Source organism: Xiphias gladius, chromosome 4 (assembly GCF_016859285.1).
Source record: "Xiphias gladius isolate SHS-SW01 ecotype Sanya breed wild chromosome 4, ASM1685928v1, whole genome shotgun sequence".
NCBI classification, from domain to species: Eukaryota; Metazoa; Chordata; class Actinopteri; order Istiophoriformes; family Xiphiidae; genus Xiphias; species Xiphias gladius.
Genome location: NC_053403.1, coordinates 16,499,084 through 16,521,498, shown reverse-complemented (window position 1 = coordinate 16,521,498; position 22,415 = coordinate 16,499,084). Strand labels below are relative to the sequence as shown.

Genomic DNA, 22,415 nt, shown 5'->3' with positions numbered 1-22,415 from the left:
CATATTCAAGATTCATTTTAATATCAGGTATAGGTTTTCTGCATTAGAAATATCACTATTTTCTGAAATGAAGGTCTTTCAACTAATTTAATAATGATCGTTTCACCCATAAATCGTTGAAGTACAATATTTACATATAATACAGAGCCCATTTAATCTGAAACAATATTAAAATAAATGTTCAATAGATACAAAGGTTTTTAATTCTATTTATATTTTAACCTTGTCAAGGAGTCCTTACACACTCCAAAAATGTAAAGCCATTCTCCTCTAATAATCTATAAGTGCAAACAATTTTTTTCCATATAAAAAACTATGATTGCAGCATCCAGCATAGAGACAGTAGGCATTAACACACCATTTCCCCAAGTGCTTCCAAACCTGTCTTCAAAATATTTTGCTTGTGTTCCACCGCCATGATTCAAAATGGGAAAAACAAGAGAACAATGACAGAAAATCTGTGCAACGTACACTTTGAAGTTCGATTCCTCTGATTGAAATATTTGTAAAGGAAGTAAAAAGCTCCATTCTCTCTTGAGCAGGTGTTTAAGGAATGTGGCTGCAAACGGGATTGCCCAGGAGGTAAAAAATGAAGGAGACTTGGCATTGGGGATATGCTGCTTCTCTAAAACAATCCCTCATCTTAATCCCTTTATCTGTGAATACATTTGAAGAAATAAAATGTAGACAATATCACCGAATTAAACCCAACACAAAAGGTAAGGCTGAGGCATTATCTCAACGCTTAAACCATGTCTAGTCTTTGAAAAACTACAGGCACAAACGACTGGGCACGAGAGTTTGTTATTTTCAGACTAGACGTGAATTGATATGACCATGGTTGTAACGGTGAGCCAGTCAACCCCTCCCGTAAACCTCCTGGATGATTTAAAGCTTGTCCTCTTACTTCCAATAGCACCCTTTTCACCCCCAGACAAAAGGGGGTCAAGTTTCTAACCCTGGCTTGGCCAACACTGGTTATCTAAACATGAGCAGTAACACAAAAGACAGCATCTGGGTGGTTGTAGTGATGAGAATGAAGGTGACACTGGAGGTCATGTGGTGTGTGACAGTGTTTGAAGAAGCGCTGCAGGGCCTTGGCCTTGGTCATCCCCGTCTCTGTTGCATGGAGCTGTCATTAGCAGCACCAGCACTGGGGCTATACTACTGTTCCACTGGGTGAGTTGGCTGGGTTGTTTTGAGATGATAGCAATCCCTGTGGAGAGACAGATAACACACATTGATAACAAACAACTGTGTAATGTGAATGCAATAAAAGACGCAGAATAGTGAGGCCATGAGATTTACTGTCAGAAGATGTGCTAGTAATGTAATCATCAAAATGCTCAGGGTTTAGTGTAAATCTGGCATGAAAAAACCAAAACCTTTGGCAGCATCCAGTGGCATTAACAGCGTCTGAATGCAGCGAGAAAAAGCCTATACTAGAAGTAATGTGAGTTAAGAGGTGTCACATGACAGTATCCTCGAGAGGCCTGTCACTCACCACTTTCCCAGGCCTAGCCCATGTGCAAACGAAACCCTCCTGACAGGCTGTTACCAGACAGTCCTCAAGGAAGATTAACACAGTGAGTCTTTCGTGAGCGATCTTCTTGCACACCAGCGGCTCGAGCAGTGGCACTTCATCCATGCGCGGGCACAGCATCGTGCCCAGCGTCTTAGCTGCGTCAGCTTTTGCCGTCCGTGATGAGCTAAGCTGGTTGAGCTTGTCACTGCTCTTGCTGCTGATGTGACCCATGCTGTGGTTTCGTTTGTGGTCCTTCTCGTGGCGCTCTTTGCGCGAGTCGTGTAACGAGAGCGTTGCAAACTTGCTGACTCCGGTGGCAATGAAAGCACTGTCAATGATACTGTTGCCCTTGGTGGTGCTGCTGTTGCTGCTGTTGCCTGTGTGACTGTTGGGGGTGCTGCCCCCTGCCGGGTTTGAGGAGTGTGGCAAGCTGTTGGACCGAGGCAGGGTGCTGGGGAGAGAGTTAGATGGGTTACCACTGGAGCTACTATTGCTCAGATTGTCTTTACCATTGGTGCCACTGGGATTAGTGGTGGTGTTGGATACAGTAGTAGTAGTTTGTCCAGTGGCTGGAGGGCTTGTGGCACTCATAACGTTAGTGTGAGTCCTAGTGCGGGACAATGGGAGGTGAGGGAAGAGAATGTCCTCCGTGAGGTCCCACAGACACAGCTGAGTATCCTGGCCCACTGAGCCAAATCTGTAAGTCACACTAACAGGCCTACTGTCTGTAGAGTTTCTCTTAGAAAGCCGAGAGTGAGCGCTGTTAGCTCTGTCTCTGCCTGCACCAAAGTGAATCTGCTCATGGAAGTCCTCATCACTGCCGCTGAACTCAGCAGGGGGGTCACCGTCCTCCACACTGGTGGTACAGTGGTCAAATGCCACCACACTCACCCACGACTTGTGACCATGTCCCCGTGCGATCACTCTGCAGTCTGAAAATGACCACACCGTCACCAGGTCATCCTCCCCTCCTGCCACAATATATCGTCCATCTGGGCTCCAGCACACACACAGTAAGCCACCGAAGTAGCTCTTCATCGTTCCATGGAGCTCTGCAGCATCAAAGCCAAACACCCGCAGGAAGCCATCCTGACTCGCACAAGCCAGAAACTTGCCATCCGGGGAGAAGGCAAACTCATTAAGCGCCCCTTCACCCACTGTCCAGCGTAGTAACGGGTTACGAGCTGACTTGCTCTTGCAGGTATGCACAGCATAGTTTTCACCCTGCTTAAGGAGCTGGTAGTGAGGTGCCGTGGTGCCACAGGTGTTTTCCACGTTGTACAAGTACATGCTGCCACTGGAGTGAGCCACCAGGAACAGGCTCTCTGAACCAGGAACCCATCGTACACACGTTACTCTTGACTTGTCTATAAGTCTCTGGGTGGAGAGGGACAAACAGAAGGACAGAAAAAACAAAAAAAGAGAGACTGGTGAGCTACTTACTCCATTACTGTAGTAATATTGGTGGACTAACCAAAACACAATGGGAGTATGATCAAATACTACATAAGAAAAACAAGTTGTCTCCAGTAGAATGTCTTCAAAACAACGCTGACTGGAACCCACCTCTTCATTGAAGAGTTTGCTGGTTTCTTTCTTGATTGGGTCTATGAGCTGCACCTGGCCTGCTGAGAAGCCCACCAGCAGGGAGACGCTCTCTGCTGTAGCTGTGAGTGGGTTGAAATCATGACATGTGGGCTGCGTTCCTTTGTATATCCTCTTATCTATGGGCTTACTAAGATCAGCAGCCTAGAATGATAACAAAACACACACAGATGAGTACATTATAAAACAGAAAAGTTTTTTTTTTTTGATTTATAGCAACAGACATTTTGATGCTGCTGAGAAAAAAGAAAAATCATGAAAGTGTGATTGTAATAGACATTTACTTGGCTACTCTTTACTTTGATCAAAAATTAATCCTAATTGCAATTTCTCCTCCAAGGTGACCTCTAATACTTTACTCCACAACTCAGCACTTATGTTTACCTCCCAGCTTTTCTCTGAAGATTTATTTTAACAGGGAGACTGGCACACACTCCAATTATATTTGAGTCACACTAAAGAACGCCAAGCCTATAAATGACACGATTCTCTCAAACACCCCCAGGGGATAACTTATCCCAAAACAGAATGCCAGAAATGGGGTCACTTAAACATTTAGTCTAAAGGAAAATGCCACTTCGGAATACTTGCTGGGGACCAGTATCTCAAAAGCATTGTTGACTTCTATCTACTCTTTTTTGGTGTCTACAAAGTGCCACCCCAATGTTCTTGGTGCATGATAATAATGGATTGTGACACATGGGAAGTCATTGTCCAAAAGGGAGAAGAAGAGCACTTCATCCATATAATGCAGTTTACCTGTAAAGTTTTTGTCTTCCAGTAACAGGTGGCTGAGTGTGCATCCACTTGATTTAAACCAAACATGACACTATGAAGCTTTAAGAAATTAAAATGTGGTGTTTTAAGTTTATCAAAGGCATACAACAGGATGTCATCTAATTTCGAATTCCATGTGACAAAATGTTAACCTTGTAACATTTTATTCTCACTGAAAAAGTCAGATCACAACTGCTAACCTGGCATGAATTTATTTGATATTGAAGCAATGCAAATTTGATTCTTTTTTGCAGGGATAAAGCTTTATGCTTTATCCCTGCAACTGTTTTGTGGTCTATTGTGGTGCATTAAAGGAGGCAGAGAGAAAGCTTAAGGGATGTAACTATAAATGCTATCACATTTGTCAGAAGAGCTCTAAATAAAATATGGATCTTTGGCAGACTTTGACATTTTAACACACAGTGCTACAATGATGCTAAGCTTGACTTATTGGCTATCAAAGTATTTTACACTATCCTGAGACTTCATCAGGAAAAATCCTTCCCTAAGTGTCCTAACCACAAGCAAGACAGTTTAAAGATTAACTTAAAGAGTGAGGGTATAAACAACCCAAGATTTACTCAGTCTAGATTTTTTCTTTCGTTTTTTCTGTCCGCTTTGTTTAGAAATGGATGGTATATTGCCAGTGAAGTTCAGCTGCTCAATGAAAATCCACACAGCAGTAATTAAAATCACAGTAATTAAATCAGAAGCTGGGTTTTGTCTACTGGCTGTATGTACAAGTTACATTCTGTAGGTCAACGCAGTGGGGAAATTATTGTATATAATATAGGAATGAGAGGCAAGACAGAACACTAAAATAAATGTAAGAAAAAACGTGCTGAATGAATACATATACAGTGTTGTATCCCCACCTACTGACATAAGTGAGTGGGCCACACACTAATGTCTACAACTTGTCATCAACAATCAGGCAGCATGACTTCCTATACTTCTATAGTCCGTTTCTGATTTTAATCTTACATGAAACAGCCTCCCATTTGATGCTCTCATTTGCTGTGATACCAGAGCGGCAATGAAGCCTTAGCTTTTACGGACCATAAAAAACTCATAATTTAACATCAAGTCTACTTCGAGGCATGAGTATTTTTCCTCACTTTTTTGTCAACAGACCACTTCGAAATATTGCCAGAAAACGGCGCAGCACAGATAAGTGTACGGAAAACCAACATATGAGGGTGACAATTCAATAAAAGCTATTTTTTTCCCCAAAGCATCACACTTTCAATCTAATTTCCCCCTAATCAGTGAATTCATTGACTGATTATTTTAGCATTTCCTCAGTTCAATCACTGACAGGAGTGTGGTTTGGATATATCTAACATCAAACTATTGGGCTGCTATTTCATTCCAAAGGAAAAACCCTTTCCTTTGGGATACGCAGGTATTTATTGATTTTTTTTTTTAAAAACTAATATTTCTAGAGTGTGGCTCAAGAGGTAAAACGGGTTTTCCATTAATCCCAGCATGGTCAGGCCAGTGCCTTACAGTGTGTGAAAGGATGAATGCATATATCATATTCTAATTTGGTATCTTACCTTACTATTGTATTTAATTATATTGCCCTATAAGATTACAATATATATAGACTTGTATAAAATAATTTAAAACAGAGCAAAATTCAGGTAATTATCAGTATTCAAAACAATACTGGGCTAACATCAATACTACTTTTTAAAGTGGATATCTGCTTGTACCAACTGGTATACTGGTGCGTATTTACTCTGGAAACTTCAAAAACAAATACCCTGTTAACCCTGTTTTTGACTGGTCTGACTCCAGGGCTACAGATAAAGATGTAAAATCATTGGTAATTACTCTTATGGTTTCTACTATTCTGTAAGATTGTATTTCACAGAATAGAAATTCTACCCCCCCTCCAGTAGAACTACGCTGGACAAAATAACAACAGCGCTCTCACTGGGAGGCTAGGCAGCTATATTCTGTGTCTGCTTCAGGGGCAACCACATCATCGGCATGATCACCACTGCCACCATTGCTGCTAAACAAGACCAAATGTGGCTTGCTGCAATGACATCACCACTGTGTACACGCCACACAGTGGATCACATTACATCACATCCAAACCCTGACAGTAGAGTGCACACATTATTATATCACAAATAGCAAACGCTCCTCACTTCCACGCCAGCAGCTTACATTGTGAACACTTAGTTCTGTAACGGGAACAACCAAAGTTGACACTGCTGGTGCGCACTGTTGACAACTTGTCACTCATACAGAGGTTTACCGAAAGAGGATAAACAAACATCATAAGACATGACACGACAAGCCTTTTCACACGTTACCCACTTCACTGGAAAATCTCATGTCACAGCTTATCACAGACTGAGAGCTCAAACAGCTGGGTGACACTGAAGTGCACAAGTCTCATCGAGGCAGAAGCATCAACTGTGGCGATATTAGCTAAGAATGCTAATTAGCTCCTAACTTAGCTAGGTCTGCTACATGGCCTTGTCTTGACAATCTGCGCACTTCAATGACAGAAGCTCAGACAGTTGACAGTCAGGGTGCGACACGGTTTAAGATGCCATATCAATGGGCTGCTCCTGGACAGCACGGGCTTCGTCGCTCCAGTCGATATTGTTTACCTTTCTCACGCCTTTGTAGATATAAAAGTACAGTTCCCGGCCCACATTGAAACAGATCCTGTCGCCGTTGCCGGACTGGTCGTTTACATTGACGAAGGAGACCTTGACGGGATTGGAGCCCTGCGAGTTGAAAGGCACCCTGTTTGGGCGGCTGTATTCGGAGTGAGTGAGGAGTTTGTAGACGCCTTCTCGTGTGGTGAATTGAGTTTTAATTTCGTTCATCTCCTTCCCTCCTCCCTCCGCCGCCATCTTGGAAATTGGCGTTCATCCTTGTCCGAGGCCCGGATGTTACTGACAGCGCATGCGTAGGACCCTTGAAGTCCGGCAGCCATGCGTACAGAGAAATATAAAGTCATGTGAGACAGAACTAGAAATATACACAGAGATTATAATTGCAGAAACCGGCTTCAACACGATAACCCGCTCCTAATAGGTGGATAATGTATAATGATTTTACCTGACAGAAAAATTGCAACTATCTGATGATGTTTCTTACTAAAAAAAAAAAAAAAAAGTAAGTAAAGTAATCATGGAATATCATGCTGAATATGTACTGGATTGTGCAATTGTGTAGGAAATACAAACAATAATACGCTGCTATAATTATAAGCCAAGCAACACGGATGTTGGATATGTTTAGAATGACTGAAATTGTGTATTTTTCTCTACCCAGAAAAACAGCAAAAATAAACATGTACAAAATACACAAAATGACTAGTCCTCTTAATAGACTACTAGCTAAATAAAGTAATTAATGGGGATATGGGCTTCTCAAAGACAGACCCCAGGCTGCGATTGAAACCCATGGATAATCAGATTACTCAAATAAGACTCATCCCAGGATATTGCCTGTACCTCCACCCTACACCTCTAATGTCCAGAGATATCCATTGTGTGTATCATGCTCAGTTCAAACAAACATGGAATTAATCCAGCAAACTATTTAAACTATGGGGAATCTGTCTGTTTCCGCAAATATCATCTTACAGTGATTGCAACAGTTCTCCATGTTTCTCACATGCATGGACAGTCAGCTTTCTAGTAGTGTCTGCCATCAACTGGAAACATTTGGATTGCGTAAGAGATGTCGCAAGCGTAATACACTGCCATCCTCTGGTCAGACGATGTCACTAACACCCACCCTGGACCAGAGAATTGTAGTTTTGTATCTTGTACAAGGTTGTGTTTACTGTGTAGTCCCACATTTGAAAATCTCTTATGTGACCTCTTTTTGGTATAATGCAAGTTTTATGGAGGTTGAGTTAAGGTAAATCTACAGTACTATAAAGAGTATGCATCTTTTCTCTATTCCTTACTCTCATGGTTCCTAGAGCTTTCATCAACAGACTGTTACAATGATATGTAATTATTATTCCCTGTGTAACAGAATTCTCTCAGGTTCCTTATCAAACCATTGTCACACCTGTGTGCAAGAATTTAGGAGTCTGTTTTGACTAATTTTTGCAGTCAAAAGTTCAAAACTCAGAGTCATGTTTCTTTAATTCAGAAATATCGCCATAAGATCCATCCTGCATTTCATAACACAGAGAAAGTGTTCATGCCCTTATGTCTTCCCAGTTACATTACTATAATTCATCTTAAAATTATACAGTGTGTTTTAGTCGTCAATAAAATGTTTTAAGCTTAATCCAGTATTAGCTCTCATTATAACGGTCTCAGTAATTTTTAGAATCAAGATTTAAATTCTTTTAATTACTACATGGTAGTATATGGCAAAGCCCCCATACTACGTCCTATATTGCTGAATGTTTTTCTCCATATTATCCCACATGTTGTCTGTGGTCATTGGACTTGGGCCAGTTGAATATCAGACAAAACAACCTTAAATTTAAAGAGAGAACGTGCTTTTACAATTGTCACCCATATATATAAGGTGGCTGATTCTGTTTGTGAACTCCATCCACTGATGAAGGTCATGAGACTCAGCTGAAAGCTCCAGAAAATTTCCAGTGAATGGACCTTGTGCAAAGAATTTTTTGTCAAACTGCTATAATAAAGTTTAATATTATGAATTATGTTTAAAGGTAAAACATAAACCCCTAGCAGATCCAGAGAATCTGAGGCGCAATTTCTTTTCATGTGTATCTCAACTCTTCTATGCTGCACATGAGCTGTGGTCTGTCCTAAAATATGTGAAACCTTTGAGATTCACCCCAATCTAGCATGCCAAAAAAAGACACGGGCCTGCTGTCCATAGGAAGCCCTATGGGGTCTGTGTGTGTGTCCAGTGCTGCACCACAACAGCAGCTGATAGCAAAGGCAATGGACAGCTGTGACGCTTACGGGAGGGTATGGGGCCTACCAGCCTGACAAGCTATCAGGAAAGCTCTCGTTGTGAGTGACAGGCACTCCTTGTGACTCTGCAACCCTATAAGGACACATAAACTTTAGGGCTCTGGTGTCTCACTCACCATCCCCCCTAACATCCCCCTTACTGTCGTGAATGTATCTTCTAGAAGCTTCTGAATGGAAGCGTCGAGAAACCACCCCTTAAGTATAAAAAGACACTGGCATATCGTGGGGTCTTCATAGAGTCAAAAGATACTCACTTTGAGCGCACCAAGAGAGACTTACTGCCCACAGGAGCAGCGAAGCACACATTCGGAGCTCTTCAAGAAGAGAAGACAAGCTCAGTGATACATTTGACGGCTATCTACAAGAAGTGACAGAAGGCAAGATTATACTCAAGGTAAGACTGGAATACTCAAGATCAAATCAAATGTTTTTGCATTACAATTTAAATTAAAATTGCACAAATAAAATGAACAGTATATTGGATGCTTAAATGGTAGGAAGACTGGCAGAGGCACGAATACTTCCTACTCAATAGGTTACTTAAAAATAAAACAATTAAATGGTAAGTGCACAAATAAAATGACACTTAATCCAGATGTTTGATATCAGTTATTGGTGTGGGAGAATAGCCACAACACCATCAGTATCTTTGTGATACTATAACATGCAAGGAGCACATGGAAAGCAGGGTGACCCTGAGCGTGAGAGCAATGGCGAATGGGCAAGAAAAGCAGTTGGAACAGAGCGCAGATGCAGCACATGTGCATCTTAGTGCAGTAACATAAGTATAATAACACACGAAACATTTGAATGCAATGGAATCAAATGGATCAAACTTTGGTACAAACCTTGATTAATGATTAATCATGAATGTATATAAGTAAGGAAATTAAGATATGTTACCACAAAGCAGTAACGTTTTGTGATAAATACATACACCTGTCATGAAAATAGACAAAAGATCTTCATTGCCCTACGGTTCAAAACCAAACTCATTTTTTCTTTTATCCTTGAATTGCAAGCCAATACTCTTTCCCTTAACATAAAGGTGTTAAATGACACATGCTGAAGCCCCTGGGGGCTGGGAGAAGCATCAGAGCTCCACCCATTTTCCCATATGGCAAGTCTTTGATTGACAGAAGGAACATGTGTTCATCTAGCATCAGCAATAGCTACCCCCTTCAAGCCATGAGGCTGTCTGTAACAAGAGGGTGAAAGAGGAAAGTATTTCCAAGGTATCTGTCACATATATTAAAACTTTATTTCAGAGCAAAATAGTATGTTTAACTACGAGAAACATAATCATTGATCCAGAATAAGATTTTATCAAACATAATAAAATGTGTTTTCTTTTAGATGCCTGAGAACGCTGGACACGTTATAGAGGAGGAAGTGGAGACCTTTGCCTTCCAGGCTGAGATTGCTCAGCTTATGTCACTTATTATCAACACTTTCTACTCAAACAAAGAGATCTTCCTTAGAGAGCTCATCTCCAACTCCTCAGATGTAAGTAAAATATGCACTTTATCACCATTTGTTCCTTTGTGCACATAGACATGTATATATAAGCAGCCCTTACATTTATACAAACATCAGTATTTAAAAATGCTTATCCCTTCTGGGCAGGCCTTGGACAAAATCAGATATGAAAGCTTGACAGACCCAAGCAGACTTGAGTCCTGCAAGGAGCTGAAGATTGAAATCAGGCCTGACCTGCACGCTCGCACTCTGACCCTGATTGACACTGGTATCGGCATGACCAAGGCTGACCTGATCAATAATCTGGGCACAATTGCAAAATCTGGCACCAAGGCTTTCATGGAGGCTTTGCAGGCTGGAGCCGACATTTCCATGATTGGTCAGTTTGGTGTGGGTTTCTACTCTGCCTACCTGGTGGCCGAGAAGGTGACAGTCATCACCAAGCATAACGATGACGAGCAGTATGTGTGGGAGTCTGCAGCTGGAGGCTCATTCACAGTCAAACCTGATACCGGTATGTTTTATGTCTCCCACTGATATATAACTCCATTTAATAATTTGCACGATGAATATAATTTGACTCTCATCATTGATTTTATTGTTAATTTTAGGAGAGTCCATTGGCAGAGGTACAAAAGTGATACTTCACCTCAAGGAAGATCAGACAGAATACTGTGAGGAGAAGCGGATCAAAGAAGTTGTAAAGAAGCATTCACAGTTCATTGGCTACCCTATTACACTTTATGTAAGTTCTTATAAAGGCCTTTTAACAATAATAATTAAACTAAAGACTTAATAATCATTTTTTAACAATGATGGTGATAATCCTGAACACAAAAATTCCTAAACTGCCACTCTTTTCATATATTGAAGGTGGAGAAGACAAGGGAGAAAGAAGTGGACCTTGAGGAAGGAGAAAGGGAGGAGGAAGTGGAGAAAGATGCTGCTGAGAACAAGGACAAACCAAAGATTGAGGATGTTGGTTCTGATGAGGATGAGGACACAAAGGAAGGCAAGAACAAGAGGAAGAAGAAGGTCAAGGAAAAGTACATTGATGCTCAGGAGCTGAACAAGACCAAGCCCATCTGGACCCGTAACCCCGATGACATCACCAATGAAGAATATGGAGAATTCTACAAGAGTCTCACTAACGACTGGGAGGACCACCTGGCTGTCAAGGTAAACTAAATCGACTGATGATAAACATACCAAAATGTGCAACCCGAGTACCTTATTATCATCACCTAATATCGTACTTTAAAGCTAATATAGTGATACCTTTATCTTGTCTATGCAGCATTTCTCAGTGGAGGGTCAGCTAGAGTTCCGCGCCTTGCTCTTTGTACCGAGAAGGGCTGCATTTGACCTCTTTGAAAACAAGAAAAAGAGAAACAACATCAAGCTTTATGTGCGCAGGGTCTTCATCATGGACAACTGTGAGGAGCTGATTCCAGAGTACCTCAGTAAGTAACATATTATTAATATATATTACTACAGACAGATTTTTCTAAGATATCAATAGATTTAAAACTATGCATTCTAGCTCTCATAATTCATAATCATTGGTTAGATTATTGTATTTTTAAGAATTGAATTTTGTCTGGCTTTAGATGGCTAAACAGATTTTATCTTTTCCATTCAGATTTCATCAAGGGCGTAGTTGACTCAGAGGATCTGCCCCTGAACATTTCCAGAGAGATGCTACAGCAGAGCAAGATCCTGAAGGTCATCCGCAAGAACCTGGTCAAGAAGTGCCTGGAACTTTTCACTGAACTGTCTGAGGACAAGGACAACTACAAAAAATACTATGAGCAGTTCTCAAAGAACATCAAGGTATTTTGACCTGCCTGAATTAATTTCTTTAATCTTAACCCTTCATTTGGAATATTCAAATGTCATATTTAGGTTGAATTTCAATATTAGTAACAAGTTATTTCATGTTTTAGCTTGGCATCCATGAGGATTCTCAGAACAGGAAGAAGCTGTCTGAGCTGCTGCGCTACTACACCTCAGCCTCTGGAGATGAGATGGTATCCCTGAAGGACTATGTTGCTCGCATGAAGGATAACCAGAAACACATCTACTATATCACAGGTTAGCTATTTCACTTGATTTTCATTCTTTTCTATATTTTCACTTTTGCATAAAAGTTCTCTCACATTTGATTTAGTAATTTACATACGGATTCAGTGAATTTGAATTACCTTTCGCAGGTGAGACCAAAGACCAGGTGGCCAACTCTGCCTTTGTGGAGCGCCTTCGCAAAGCCGGCCTGGAGGTCATTTACATGATCGAACCCATTGATGAGTACTGTGTCCAGCAGCTGAAGGAGTATGATGGCAAGAACCTGGTTTCAGTGACCAAGGAAGGCCTGGAGCTGCCTGAGGATGAGGATGAGAAGAAGAAGCAGGAGGAGCTCAAAAATAAATTTGAGACCCTTTGCAAAATCATGAAGGACATCCTTGACAAAAAGATTGAAAAGGTACAGGAAACAGCAGAAAAATTATATAATCTATTTTATTGTTCCAGTAAGATTCTGCTAATATAGTATGGCCAATTTTGTTTGATCCTGACAATAATACCATCTTTCATTACTGACAGGTTGTAGTCTCCAATCGCCTGGTGTCTTCCCCCTGCTGCATCGTTACCAGCACCTACGGCTGGACGGCCAACATGGAGAGGATCATGAAGTCTCAGGCCCTGAGAGATAACTCCACCATGGGCTACATGACAGCCAAGAAGCACCTTGAGATCAACCCCCTGCATCCAATCGTTGAGACCTTGAGGGAGAAGGCAGAGGCTGACAAGAACGATAAGGCTGTTAAGGACCTGGTCATCCTCCTGTTCGAGACTGCCCTGCTGTCTTCAGGATTCACCCTGGAGGACCCGCAGACACACGCCAACCGCATCTACAGAATGATCAAGCTGGGTCTTGGTAAGTTTTTTTCTCCCTGACTACTGACATTACAGACATTACAGGAATTAATTTGCTTATTATACATTAATAACGGTCTTTGGTTGCTAATGAATGCATTCTCATTCACAGGCATTGATGATGATGATTCCGGAGTGGAGGACCTCATTCAGCCTGCTGAAGAAGACATGCCAGTCTTGGAAGGTGATGAAGATGCATCAAGAATGGAGGAAGTTGACTAAAATACTCCGTAGACTCTTTCCTGCTTTCTTATTTTTATTTTTGTAAGATATATTGCTTCTTCAAGTACACATTTCGCTCTGACAAATCTATAATTTCTTAAGCAGTATGAACTTGTCAATACAAGTTAATTAATGGAATTAATGCAGGCCACAGTGTGGTTTACTCAACATTATATCAGCTGCTTATATGAAACTACTGACAACCATTAAGAGTAATATAAAGTCATTGGGAAACTGACTTATGTCTCTTTTTGTAACTATTACATTTTTTTATGAAATGCATTCAAATTTGTAATAAAATGTATTCAGAAATAAGATTTACGATCTCTCTGACTGAGTCTATTGGATGCTGGGTTTAATCGCTTTGTTTTTTTTTTTATTAGTTCAACAAACTCATAATTTTTTAAAGGGGATATTCACAATATGGGAACATGCTAAAGGTAAAGTAACTTTCCTTTATCAGCGCATCCGTGTTTAGTCGATGTTCTGGAATTTTCAGCGAACGAACATTCATTCTAGTTTCTAAGCCCGCACGACTTCTTCGCCCGACTCAGCCTCCCCTCCTTTAATCCCGCCTCCTCCAGCCAATGATGGACAGAGAGGCGTGCACACACATCGTGATTGACAGCCCACCTGGCCTGTCAGCGACCACCACCGAGCTATAGCGAGGAAGATTCCAGATGGTTCTGGAAGCTCAGGTCAGGATTTCTCGAACGCTCGGAGAGGGTACAAAAGCTGCACAGCTCCCGTTTCCACTAGAAACCTCACCAGCCCGGCTGTCAGCGATTTAGAAACGACTTCCACACATATCTCACCGACGTGTTCGATTCACTGAGGACCAAGGTAAATGAAATAAATGTTGTTTTATTTATAACGTTAGCATTAAAACCGAGATTCCAACTGATAAAATATAATGTTACATACTTCTTCATTCATGTTAGCTGATGTTAGCTTAGTTCTTATATATAGCTATCGCTTAGACGGTTCTCATCGAAGCTGATATTTTATACCATGACAATAGTGATCAAGTATTCTGACATGCCTGGATGCCAATGGTGTTGAATTTAGTGAAGGAAGCATCAAGTCAGGTGAATGTACATCGTGTAATAATCAGATTATGACAATACAATAACCATAGGCCTGTCATTTTATTTATTTATTTATTTTTGGCATTTTCACGTCAAGGTTTATAACGGTAGTGAGAGAGGGGTTTCCCGGTCATATCAGCCTTATTTGCTAATTTCAAAACTTTTTCCAACATTATTTTGGCAACTATCCCGCCCACATTACCTTTGCCTTGCTCGACAGCAGCCGCACGGACCACATGGTGCATTCGTGGTGCACTTGTCAGGCAGAAATTATGTTATGCAAGGGCTAAACTTAAGGAACCTTGATCAGATTTCCTGAGCCGAGAGACCTTTCTCAGATTTTCTGACCATGCCATGCTCTGCCGTCACAGTGATTCAGAGCAAGATCAGTGAAGTACAGGGCGATCATTCACAATTCATCCTCAGATGGTCAAGAGGAGGAGCTTTCGATTCCTATGGAAACTGCTAGAGGGTTCTGTTCGCCTCTTGGTACCTTCTAGAAACTTGCATTTCGCCTGGGAAACCGGCAGGTGGAGTCATTTTTGCAGATGCTAATGTGTAATTCTAGCCACGTGCTCCTCTCTGATCAACCAATAAACAATCGTGTCAGTAACAGTAGGATAACAACACATGCATTTGTGCTGTCATGCTTTTAACTAAATTTGTGGGCTGAAATAAATTAATTCATCACTGATGTCTCAATTGCAAAACTGTAATATAAACTTTGTTAGACTATCTAGATTTTTGAAAATCTGCTGAATACAATTAACACACTGCCCTATCCACATAGCCCTATTGCATATGCTGCTGTCCAGAAATAAAAATCATATTATGTAACTTTAGTAAAGGGAGAAGCAGGAGGATTTAGTCCCTTTTTGCCGGACATGGATTATAGAGAGGTGGAGCAGTGAGCAGATCTGAACAGTCTGTCACACCACCTGCCTGCACTAGCGATACATGCTCAAACAGAACCTGTCATTACTGATGGATACCTCACTGCTACTTCAGGTAACTGATGTTAACTGTCATCTAATTGTTCGACAGCATCAACAGATTCGCATTGTGTAATGTCAGAGCCATGTAACAAATACTGATATTGTCTCAGAGGCGTTGATTCAACCCTAAAGCAAACACTGAGACTGGTGGTTTGTGGTGGTGTTGATTCTATTATATAATATTGTAAGATGCAAATCTTACAACTTGCACATTACCTGAGGGTGATTGGCAGTGCTCGTTGTAGGAGTGCCAGTGTAGTGATTTGCTTTATTGCAGCGCATCCCCAGATCAATGAACACGATCATGCAAACAGGCCTGTAACATGTCTGGGCAACTGCAAAAAATAATATGAGAATAAACTAAACCGAAAGCATGAAGAGTTATTTTATTATGGCAATGCAGTTAATTCTCTAATCTTTGTCAAATAATTGTGCAGGTCTGTGTAAATTGTGTTTAAGGGGGACTTGCTGCCATCCGAAAGGACATACCATTTATCCCTTGTGTGCATGTGTAATCCATGATATGCACATTATAAAAAGCAATATTAATTTGTCCCCTCTGCTTAGATGCCTGAATCACACGACCAACCAATGGAGGAGGAAGCTGAGACCTTTGCATTCCAGGCTGAGATTGCTCAGCTGATGTCCCTGATCATCAACACTTTCTATTCCAATAAAGAGATCTTCCTTAGGGAGCTTATCTCAAACTCTTCAGATGTAAGTTTGTCATAGCATTAGTTTAAAGCTGCATTCTTAATCTCATGTTGTGTCAAACATGTTTATTGAGCTTGTTTTAAAGGAAGTATTGTTATATGGTATGGCTATACTACATAGTAATATGCTGATAATTAAGGAATTAAAAATGACAAATAGTGAACGATTTAAAAGGCCAGTTAATTAAATTTTCCTCACTTTTTAAATTTTTTTTTAATTTAAATTTTTTTTTTTCCACTGCAGGCCTTGGACAAAATCCGCTATGAGAGTCTCACTGACCCTTCCAAGCTGGACACTGGCAAAGACCTCAAAATTGAAATCATACCCAATAAAGAGGAACGCACCCTGACCCTGATTGACACCGGTATCGGCATGACCAAGGCTGACCTGATCAATAATCTGGGCACAATTGCAAAATCTGGCACCAAGGCTTTCATGGAAGCTTTGCAGGCTGGAGCCGACATCTCCATGATCGGTCAGTTTGGTGTGGGATTTTACTCTGCCTACCTGGTGGCCGAGAAGGTGACAGTCGTCACCAAGCACAACGATGATGAGCAGTACGCCTGGGAATCCTCTGCTGGTGGCTCATTCACAGTTAAAGTGGACAACTGTAAGTAATATAACTGCCACTGTTTTGTGGTTATTTAACAATTAAGTCATACAGTGAAAGGTATAGGAGGTGCCAAGGTCATCTTTACCTTGCACTGACCTATCTTTTTCCTGTACAGCTGAGCCAATGGGTCGTGGCACCAAGGTCATCTTGCACCTGAAAGAAGATCAGACAGAATACCTTGAGGAGCGAAGAGTCAAAGAGATTGTGAAGAAACACTCACAGTTTATTGGCTACCCCATCACACTCTTTGTAAGTACTCATTTAAACTGACCAAAAATTGCAATCTTACTTATTGATTTTGAATATCTCAGTAGGAATTTTGCGCTTAAATACATGGTAATATGTGAGCTAAGGCTTAAAATGAAGTAGACTTCTAAATTAAGTCACATTGGTTAATGTGGGATAATACATGGTTGATTATATCCTTTTTATCAATGTCATGCTTCTTTAAAATGGACATCAGATGGCAAAAAGTCTAATTGGTTGTTCTAGCCAGTGCCTAAAAAGTTATTTTCCTTCAGGTCGAGAAAGAGCGTGACAAGGAGGTGAGTGACGACGAGGCAGAGGAGGAAGAGAAGGAGAAAGATAAGGATGACGAGGAGGAGAAGGATGAGGACAAGCCCGAGATTGAGGATGTTGGATCAGATGAGGAGCACGACCACGACAAGTCTTCAGACAAAAAGAAGAAGAAGAAGAAGATCAAGGAGAAGTACATTGACCAGGAGGAGCTGAACAAGACCAAGCCCCTGTGGACCCGTAACCCAGATGACATCACTAATGAAGAATATGGAGAGTTCTACAAGAGTCTTACCAATGACTGGGAGGACCACCTGGCTGTCAAGGTTGGTCTCCCAATGATTTTGTTTTTACTTGGAAATGTATAAGTTGGTCATATTGGGTATATTTTAATAAAAGTAATGTAATCAAATTTGGGAACTGACCCGAAACTCAACGCAATTTTCCCCATAGCACTTCTCAGTAGAGGGTCAGCTGGAATTCCGTGCCCTGCTTTTTGTGCCTCGCCGCGCTCCGTTTGATCTCTTTGAGAACAAGAAGAAAAAGAACAACATCAAGCTGTATGTGCGCAGAGTCTTCATCATGGACAACTGCGATGAGCTCATCCCTGAGTACCTCAGTGAGTATTAGTCCAAGTGTGGAATTACTAGGTTGTGCAGTTTGTTCATAAATCAAATAATCAGCTAATATTATTCATATAACAAATAAATCTATCATCTCAGAAATGTAGATATATTGCTAACCAGGTTATCTTTATCCATCCTAACAGATTTCATCAAGGGCGTGGTGGACTCAGAGGATCTGCCCCTGAACATCTCCAGAGAGATGCTGCAGCAGAGCAAGATCCTGAAGGTCATCCGCAAGAACCTGGTCAAGAAGTGCCTGGAACTTTTCACTGAACTGTCTGAGGACAAGGACAACTACAAAAAATACTACGAGCAGTTCTCAAAGAACATCAAGGTCAGTGTCCTCTCCTTGCGCCTTGCAAGCTGCTAGCTTTTCTAATATTGTATCCTTCAAACCTTTGCCATCCACCTTGTTTTAAACCCTTGTGCCTTGGTTTGATATTGTATTAACATCATCACAGAGCTAGCCAAGTATAATGTGAATTCAAGCAGGATGTAGCTTACTTTTGCTTCAAGTCCAAAGGTTAACAAGGACCTTTGGAAATTTAGTTAATTATCACCTATGTTCCTCTGACCTTTTACTCACTAGCCATCTATCGGGTCCATTGGCCATATTATCCCAATGAAAAGCTGCTTTAACGATTGTATAGAGCATCGTGCTGCCATCTTTTGTTTAAATGTAAACACTCTGGTTGTCAATGGTTAGGCCTGATAGCCCAATATTAGTGTTTTTACATGCTTTAACCCATCAAATACACTGGTACAGTTAGTAAAGATATAATGTAATTGTTATCAGATTTACATGTCAACTGAAGCGATGTCTACTCGATGCAACTTTGCACGCAACCAAATGTTGCTGACAGTTGAGTGTTGTCTTTGTTTTTTAGCTTGGCATCCATGAAGATTCTCAGAACAGGAAGAAGCTGTCTGAGCTGCTGCGCTACTACACCTCAGCCTCTGGAGATGAGATGGTATCCCTGAAGGACTATGTCACACGTATGAAAGACAACCAGAAACACATCTATTACATCACAGGTGAGGAAGCCCTTAACAGTGCCCTTTACAGATGCCCTTACATTTACAGTGTAAATGTAAATTGTGAAGCATTTTAAATCAAGTGTACTGAGTTACTGTGATATTACATGAATGTCTTACAACATTTTCATATCTGTATTTTCAGGTGAGACCAAAGACCAGGTGGCCAACTCTGCCTTTGTGGAGCGCCTTCGCAAAGCTGGCCTGGAGGTCATTTACATGATCGAGCCCATTGATGAGTATTGTGTCCAGCAGCTGAAGGAGTTTGAGGGCAAGAACCTGGTTTCAGTGACCAAGGAAGGCCTGGAGCTGCCTGAGGATGAGGAAGAGAAGAAGAAGCAGGAGGAGAAGAAGGCTCAGTTCGAGATCCTGTGCAAGATCATGAAGGACATCTTGGAGAAGAAAGTGGAAAAGGTGAGCAGATGAATAAATTAGACAGCATTCAAACAACCCATGAGATGTTGTATAACTTCATACTGTGTATAAACCAGGTTTGTGCAGTTGAAGCAGAAGATGATGGTATTTTTTCTTGTTTACCTCCGCAGGTCACAGTCTCCAACCGCCTGGTCTCTTCCCCCTGCTGCATCGTCACTAGCACTTATGGCTGGACGGCCAACATGGAGAGGATCATGAAGGCCCAGGCCCTGAGAGATAACTCCACCATGGGCTACATGGCCGCTAAAAAGCACCTTGAGATCAACCCTGACCACCCCATTGTGGAGACCCTGAGGCAGAAGGCAGAGGCCGATAAGAATGATAAGTCTGTGAAGGATCTGGTCATCCTGCTCTTTGAGACTGCCCTGCTCTCCTCTGGATTTACTTTGGATGACCCCCAGACCCACTCCAATCGCATCTACAGAATGATCAAACTGGGTCTTGGTGAGTATTTGTGTTTTGTTACACAATTCAAGGTTCTTGTAAATTACTTTAAATTATGGCTGGTAAGAAATCATGTAATGTGTATGTCTGACAATAATGATTTTATAAAACAATTAACCCTGGCTTCGCTGACTCATTATCCTCTTCTTCTTCTTCTAGGTATAGATGAAGATGATCTGACATCAGAGGATGCCACCTCTGCTCCCACTGAGGACATGCCCCCTCTCGAAGGGGATGATGACGACACATCCAGGATGGAGGAGGTGGACTAAACTTGTTTCTATTGCTCGCTAGCATTCAGAAGTAGTGTTCTATAAAATTTAAAGTTCAATGTTGTAAATGAGCCTGGTATGCCCCCCCATCCCTTTTTGACCAAAATCACTTTATTTATCCCTTGCATTGACCATACTGTATACAGTTCAGATTCATTCCCTTTAGACCTTATTTTTTAAGTTGTCAGTTTTTGTATCTTGAGTTTTACCATTGCATTTGTTTTTGTATTTATTGACATTCCAATGTTCTTTGTCTGTTCTGACTTTAACTGTAAATATGAAAATTGACACTGTTATTTGAAATGGTGGGACCCATAAATAAAGGTTTAACATGTTAACAAGCCATGTGTTGGTCACTCTTACTCAACATACAGTATAACATATGCACTTGTCCACTGACAAAATAAACACACTGTTGGAAGAAATGAGAACACTGTTATCACAGAGTACAAATAATAGTGTACTCTCCATCCTGACCTTTCAGTAAAACAAATGAATTGAAAAATAACAGGAGATCCATAAGTTGTCATTTAAAATGAACAGGATGGGCTCTACAGCTAACAAAATGGGGCATTTTTAATTGATCAGGGACCTTAGTGTTTACTCCATAAATAGCCAGGACAGGGTTACGAAGGTGTGTTCAAGGACATGACTGGTGGTTGGAAGAAAAAAAATTACAACCCTGATACATTTTCCAGACTGCAGCCACAGTGATGTGGATCTTCCATTGTAGCATCCATAACAGATCTTTCCAAACGTTTAGACTGGATAAAAACAGGAACTGATTCTTTCGAGGATATTTCCTCACAGCCACCCACTACATCATTCCAGCAGGATTTACAGTAGTCTGTGAAGGGTAATTCAAGAAAAGCAATGGTGTTGAGACGGAATGAAATGTCATTATAAGAGAGAATTGCCATCATAGTGAGAGGAGAGCAGTCTGGCTGGAAGAAGTCATGATGTCAAAGTTACATAAGTTCATAGTTACTTTATAACACCCTAGGCCTACTCATAGCAGCACTCTGTTAGATATGTCACAGGAGGAGAAACACAGGTGTTGCTAATAACCCTAGCAATGGCACAGTTTATTGAAGTGTTCCAGTAAGCCATGACAGTGAGTCAGCATGGACAACTTTAGAAATCCGACGTAATTATTTTTTATTATTTACAGCCACTGCTTTTCCCTACTCTGATGTGTCAAAATGTCTCCTGTTAAAATGCCTATCATAGTGATGGGAGTAAGTTAATCTATTGCACAGAAAATAAAAATTGGATGTTTTGTGGAAAAACTGAAATGGATGAATACAATTTGTGGGGGGGGGGTAGACATTGTAAGAGATAGTAGAATTCCAGTAGAGTGCAGTAATGCAACCCAAAGGGTTGCCAGCTGCTGTATTCAAAGAAGGTTAAAGTATTCTAGAAAACTGTGTGGCAGACGGATGATTACCAGCCAGAGGAAAATACAAATGAGGTAAAAACGGGGAACTATATAAGCTACTGCCAAAAAGGATAAAGTATAGGAAACAAGAGTCATACAGTTTCTATATGAACCCACAATGTTTCTGTGTTTTGCATTATACAGCTATGTCATTTCAAAAGCTAAAGATTCCAATAAACATACTTGCAGCCTCATATATTTTGTAAACTGGTGTATGGCGCAGTGTCATTTTTTATGATTGGTTAGCCACCCAATTATCTCCTGGGTTAATTGATATATATGGAAAAATTACTAATAATGGCCATTACAACTTCCCAGTGCCCAAGCTGACATATTCAACCTGCCTGTTATGTGGCATCAGCTGCACAAAATCCAAATGTTATTGTTTGGTATCATAGATGACTAAGAAATATTCACATTTAAGAGGTCTGGACCTGTGAATTTTCGGCATTTTTGCTTAAAAAGGTGACTACAAACAATGTATGTTCATACCCAAAGCTCATTATCATATCATACATTTACAATCTTTTTTTTTTAAGTTTTAAAAGGAGTTATCTTTTTAGTATTTACAAAATACAACTTAGATAGGTCGGATTAATCAGGTGTAAGAGTGACCGAAAAAAAAAAAAATTCATTGCTTCATTGTGGGATATTGATCTGAGAGTGGAAAAACAGAGAAAATTAGAGCCAGTCCAACATGTTTCTGACTGCCGGCTTTTATATTGTAATAGTAGTTGTCGCCAGCAGA

General features: G+C 40.8%; 3 protein-coding genes across 3 annotated transcripts; 2 read left to right on the top strand and 1 right to left on the bottom strand.

The window, feature by feature from the left end:
* wdr20b (WD repeat domain 20b) lies at nucleotides 1-6,864 on the bottom strand. Its single transcript, XM_040125615.1, has 4 exons — nucleotides 6,541-6,864; nucleotides 3,092-3,274; nucleotides 1,505-2,902; nucleotides 1-1,216 (listed from the first exon to the last, which is right to left on the bottom strand). Exons 1-4 carry the CDS (start codon nucleotides 6,787-6,789, stop codon nucleotides 1,160-1,162), a joined length of 1,887 nt encoding a protein of 628 aa, XP_039981549.1. The 5' UTR covers nucleotides 6,790-6,864; the 3' UTR covers nucleotides 1-1,159.
* A 2,116-nt stretch (nucleotides 6,865-8,980) lies between these two features.
* On the top strand, nucleotides 8,981-13,704 carry hsp90aa1.1 (heat shock protein 90, alpha (cytosolic), class A member 1, tandem duplicate 1). The gene is made up of 11 exons (XM_040125626.1): nucleotides 8,981-9,250; nucleotides 10,213-10,362; nucleotides 10,483-10,849; nucleotides 10,947-11,080; nucleotides 11,209-11,514; nucleotides 11,633-11,798; nucleotides 11,978-12,168; nucleotides 12,282-12,429; nucleotides 12,549-12,817; nucleotides 12,937-13,270; nucleotides 13,382-13,704. The coding sequence occupies exons 2-11, from the start codon at nucleotides 10,213-10,215 to the stop codon at nucleotides 13,489-13,491; spliced, it is 2,175 nt and encodes a 724-aa protein (XP_039981560.1). The 5' UTR covers nucleotides 8,981-9,250; the 3' UTR covers nucleotides 13,492-13,704.
* Nucleotides 13,705-14,171: 467 nt separating this feature from the next.
* Nucleotides 14,172-20,563, top strand: hsp90aa1.2 (heat shock protein 90, alpha (cytosolic), class A member 1, tandem duplicate 2). The gene is made up of 11 exons (XM_040125625.1): nucleotides 14,172-14,334; nucleotides 16,142-16,291; nucleotides 16,532-16,898; nucleotides 17,017-17,150; nucleotides 17,423-17,743; nucleotides 17,871-18,036; nucleotides 18,187-18,377; nucleotides 18,931-19,078; nucleotides 19,224-19,492; nucleotides 19,624-19,957; nucleotides 20,117-20,563. Exons 2-11 carry the CDS (start codon nucleotides 16,142-16,144, stop codon nucleotides 20,227-20,229), a joined length of 2,193 nt encoding a protein of 730 aa, XP_039981559.1. The 5' UTR covers nucleotides 14,172-14,334; the 3' UTR covers nucleotides 20,230-20,563.
* The last annotated feature ends 1,852 nt before the right edge of the window (nucleotides 20,564-22,415 follow it).

Excerpts from the sequence above, each read along its gene's own strand:
- hsp90aa1.2 (XM_040125625.1), top strand. The coding sequence starts at position 16,142 with ATGCCTGAATCACACGACCAACCAATGGAGGAGGAAGCTGAGACCTTT. Across the intron at positions 19,079-19,223 it reads ACACATCTATTACATCACAG|GTGAGACCAAAGACCAGGTG; the intron begins GTGAGGAAGCCC and ends CTGTATTTTCAG. Across the intron at positions 19,493-19,623 it reads TGGAGAAGAAAGTGGAAAAG|GTCACAGTCTCCAACCGCCT; the intron begins GTGAGCAGATGA and ends TTACCTCCGCAG.
- hsp90aa1.1 (XM_040125626.1), top strand. The coding sequence starts at position 10,213 with ATGCCTGAGAACGCTGGACACGTTATAGAGGAGGAAGTGGAGACCTTT. Across the intron at positions 12,430-12,548 it reads ACACATCTACTATATCACAG|GTGAGACCAAAGACCAGGTG; the intron begins GTTAGCTATTTC and ends TACCTTTCGCAG. Across the intron at positions 12,818-12,936 it reads TTGACAAAAAGATTGAAAAG|GTTGTAGTCTCCAATCGCCT; the intron begins GTACAGGAAACA and ends CATTACTGACAG.
- wdr20b (XM_040125615.1), bottom strand. The coding sequence starts at position 6,789 with ATGGCGGCGGAGGGAGGAGGGAAGGAGATGAACGAAATTAAAACTCAA. Across the intron at positions 3,275-6,540 it reads TCTACAAAGGCGTGAGAAAG|GCTGCTGATCTTAGTAAGCC; the intron begins GTAAACAATATC and ends TTATCATTCTAG. Across the intron at positions 2,903-3,091 it reads GCAAACTCTTCAATGAAGAG|AGACTTATAGACAAGTCAAG; the intron begins GTGGGTTCCAGT and ends CTCTCCACCCAG.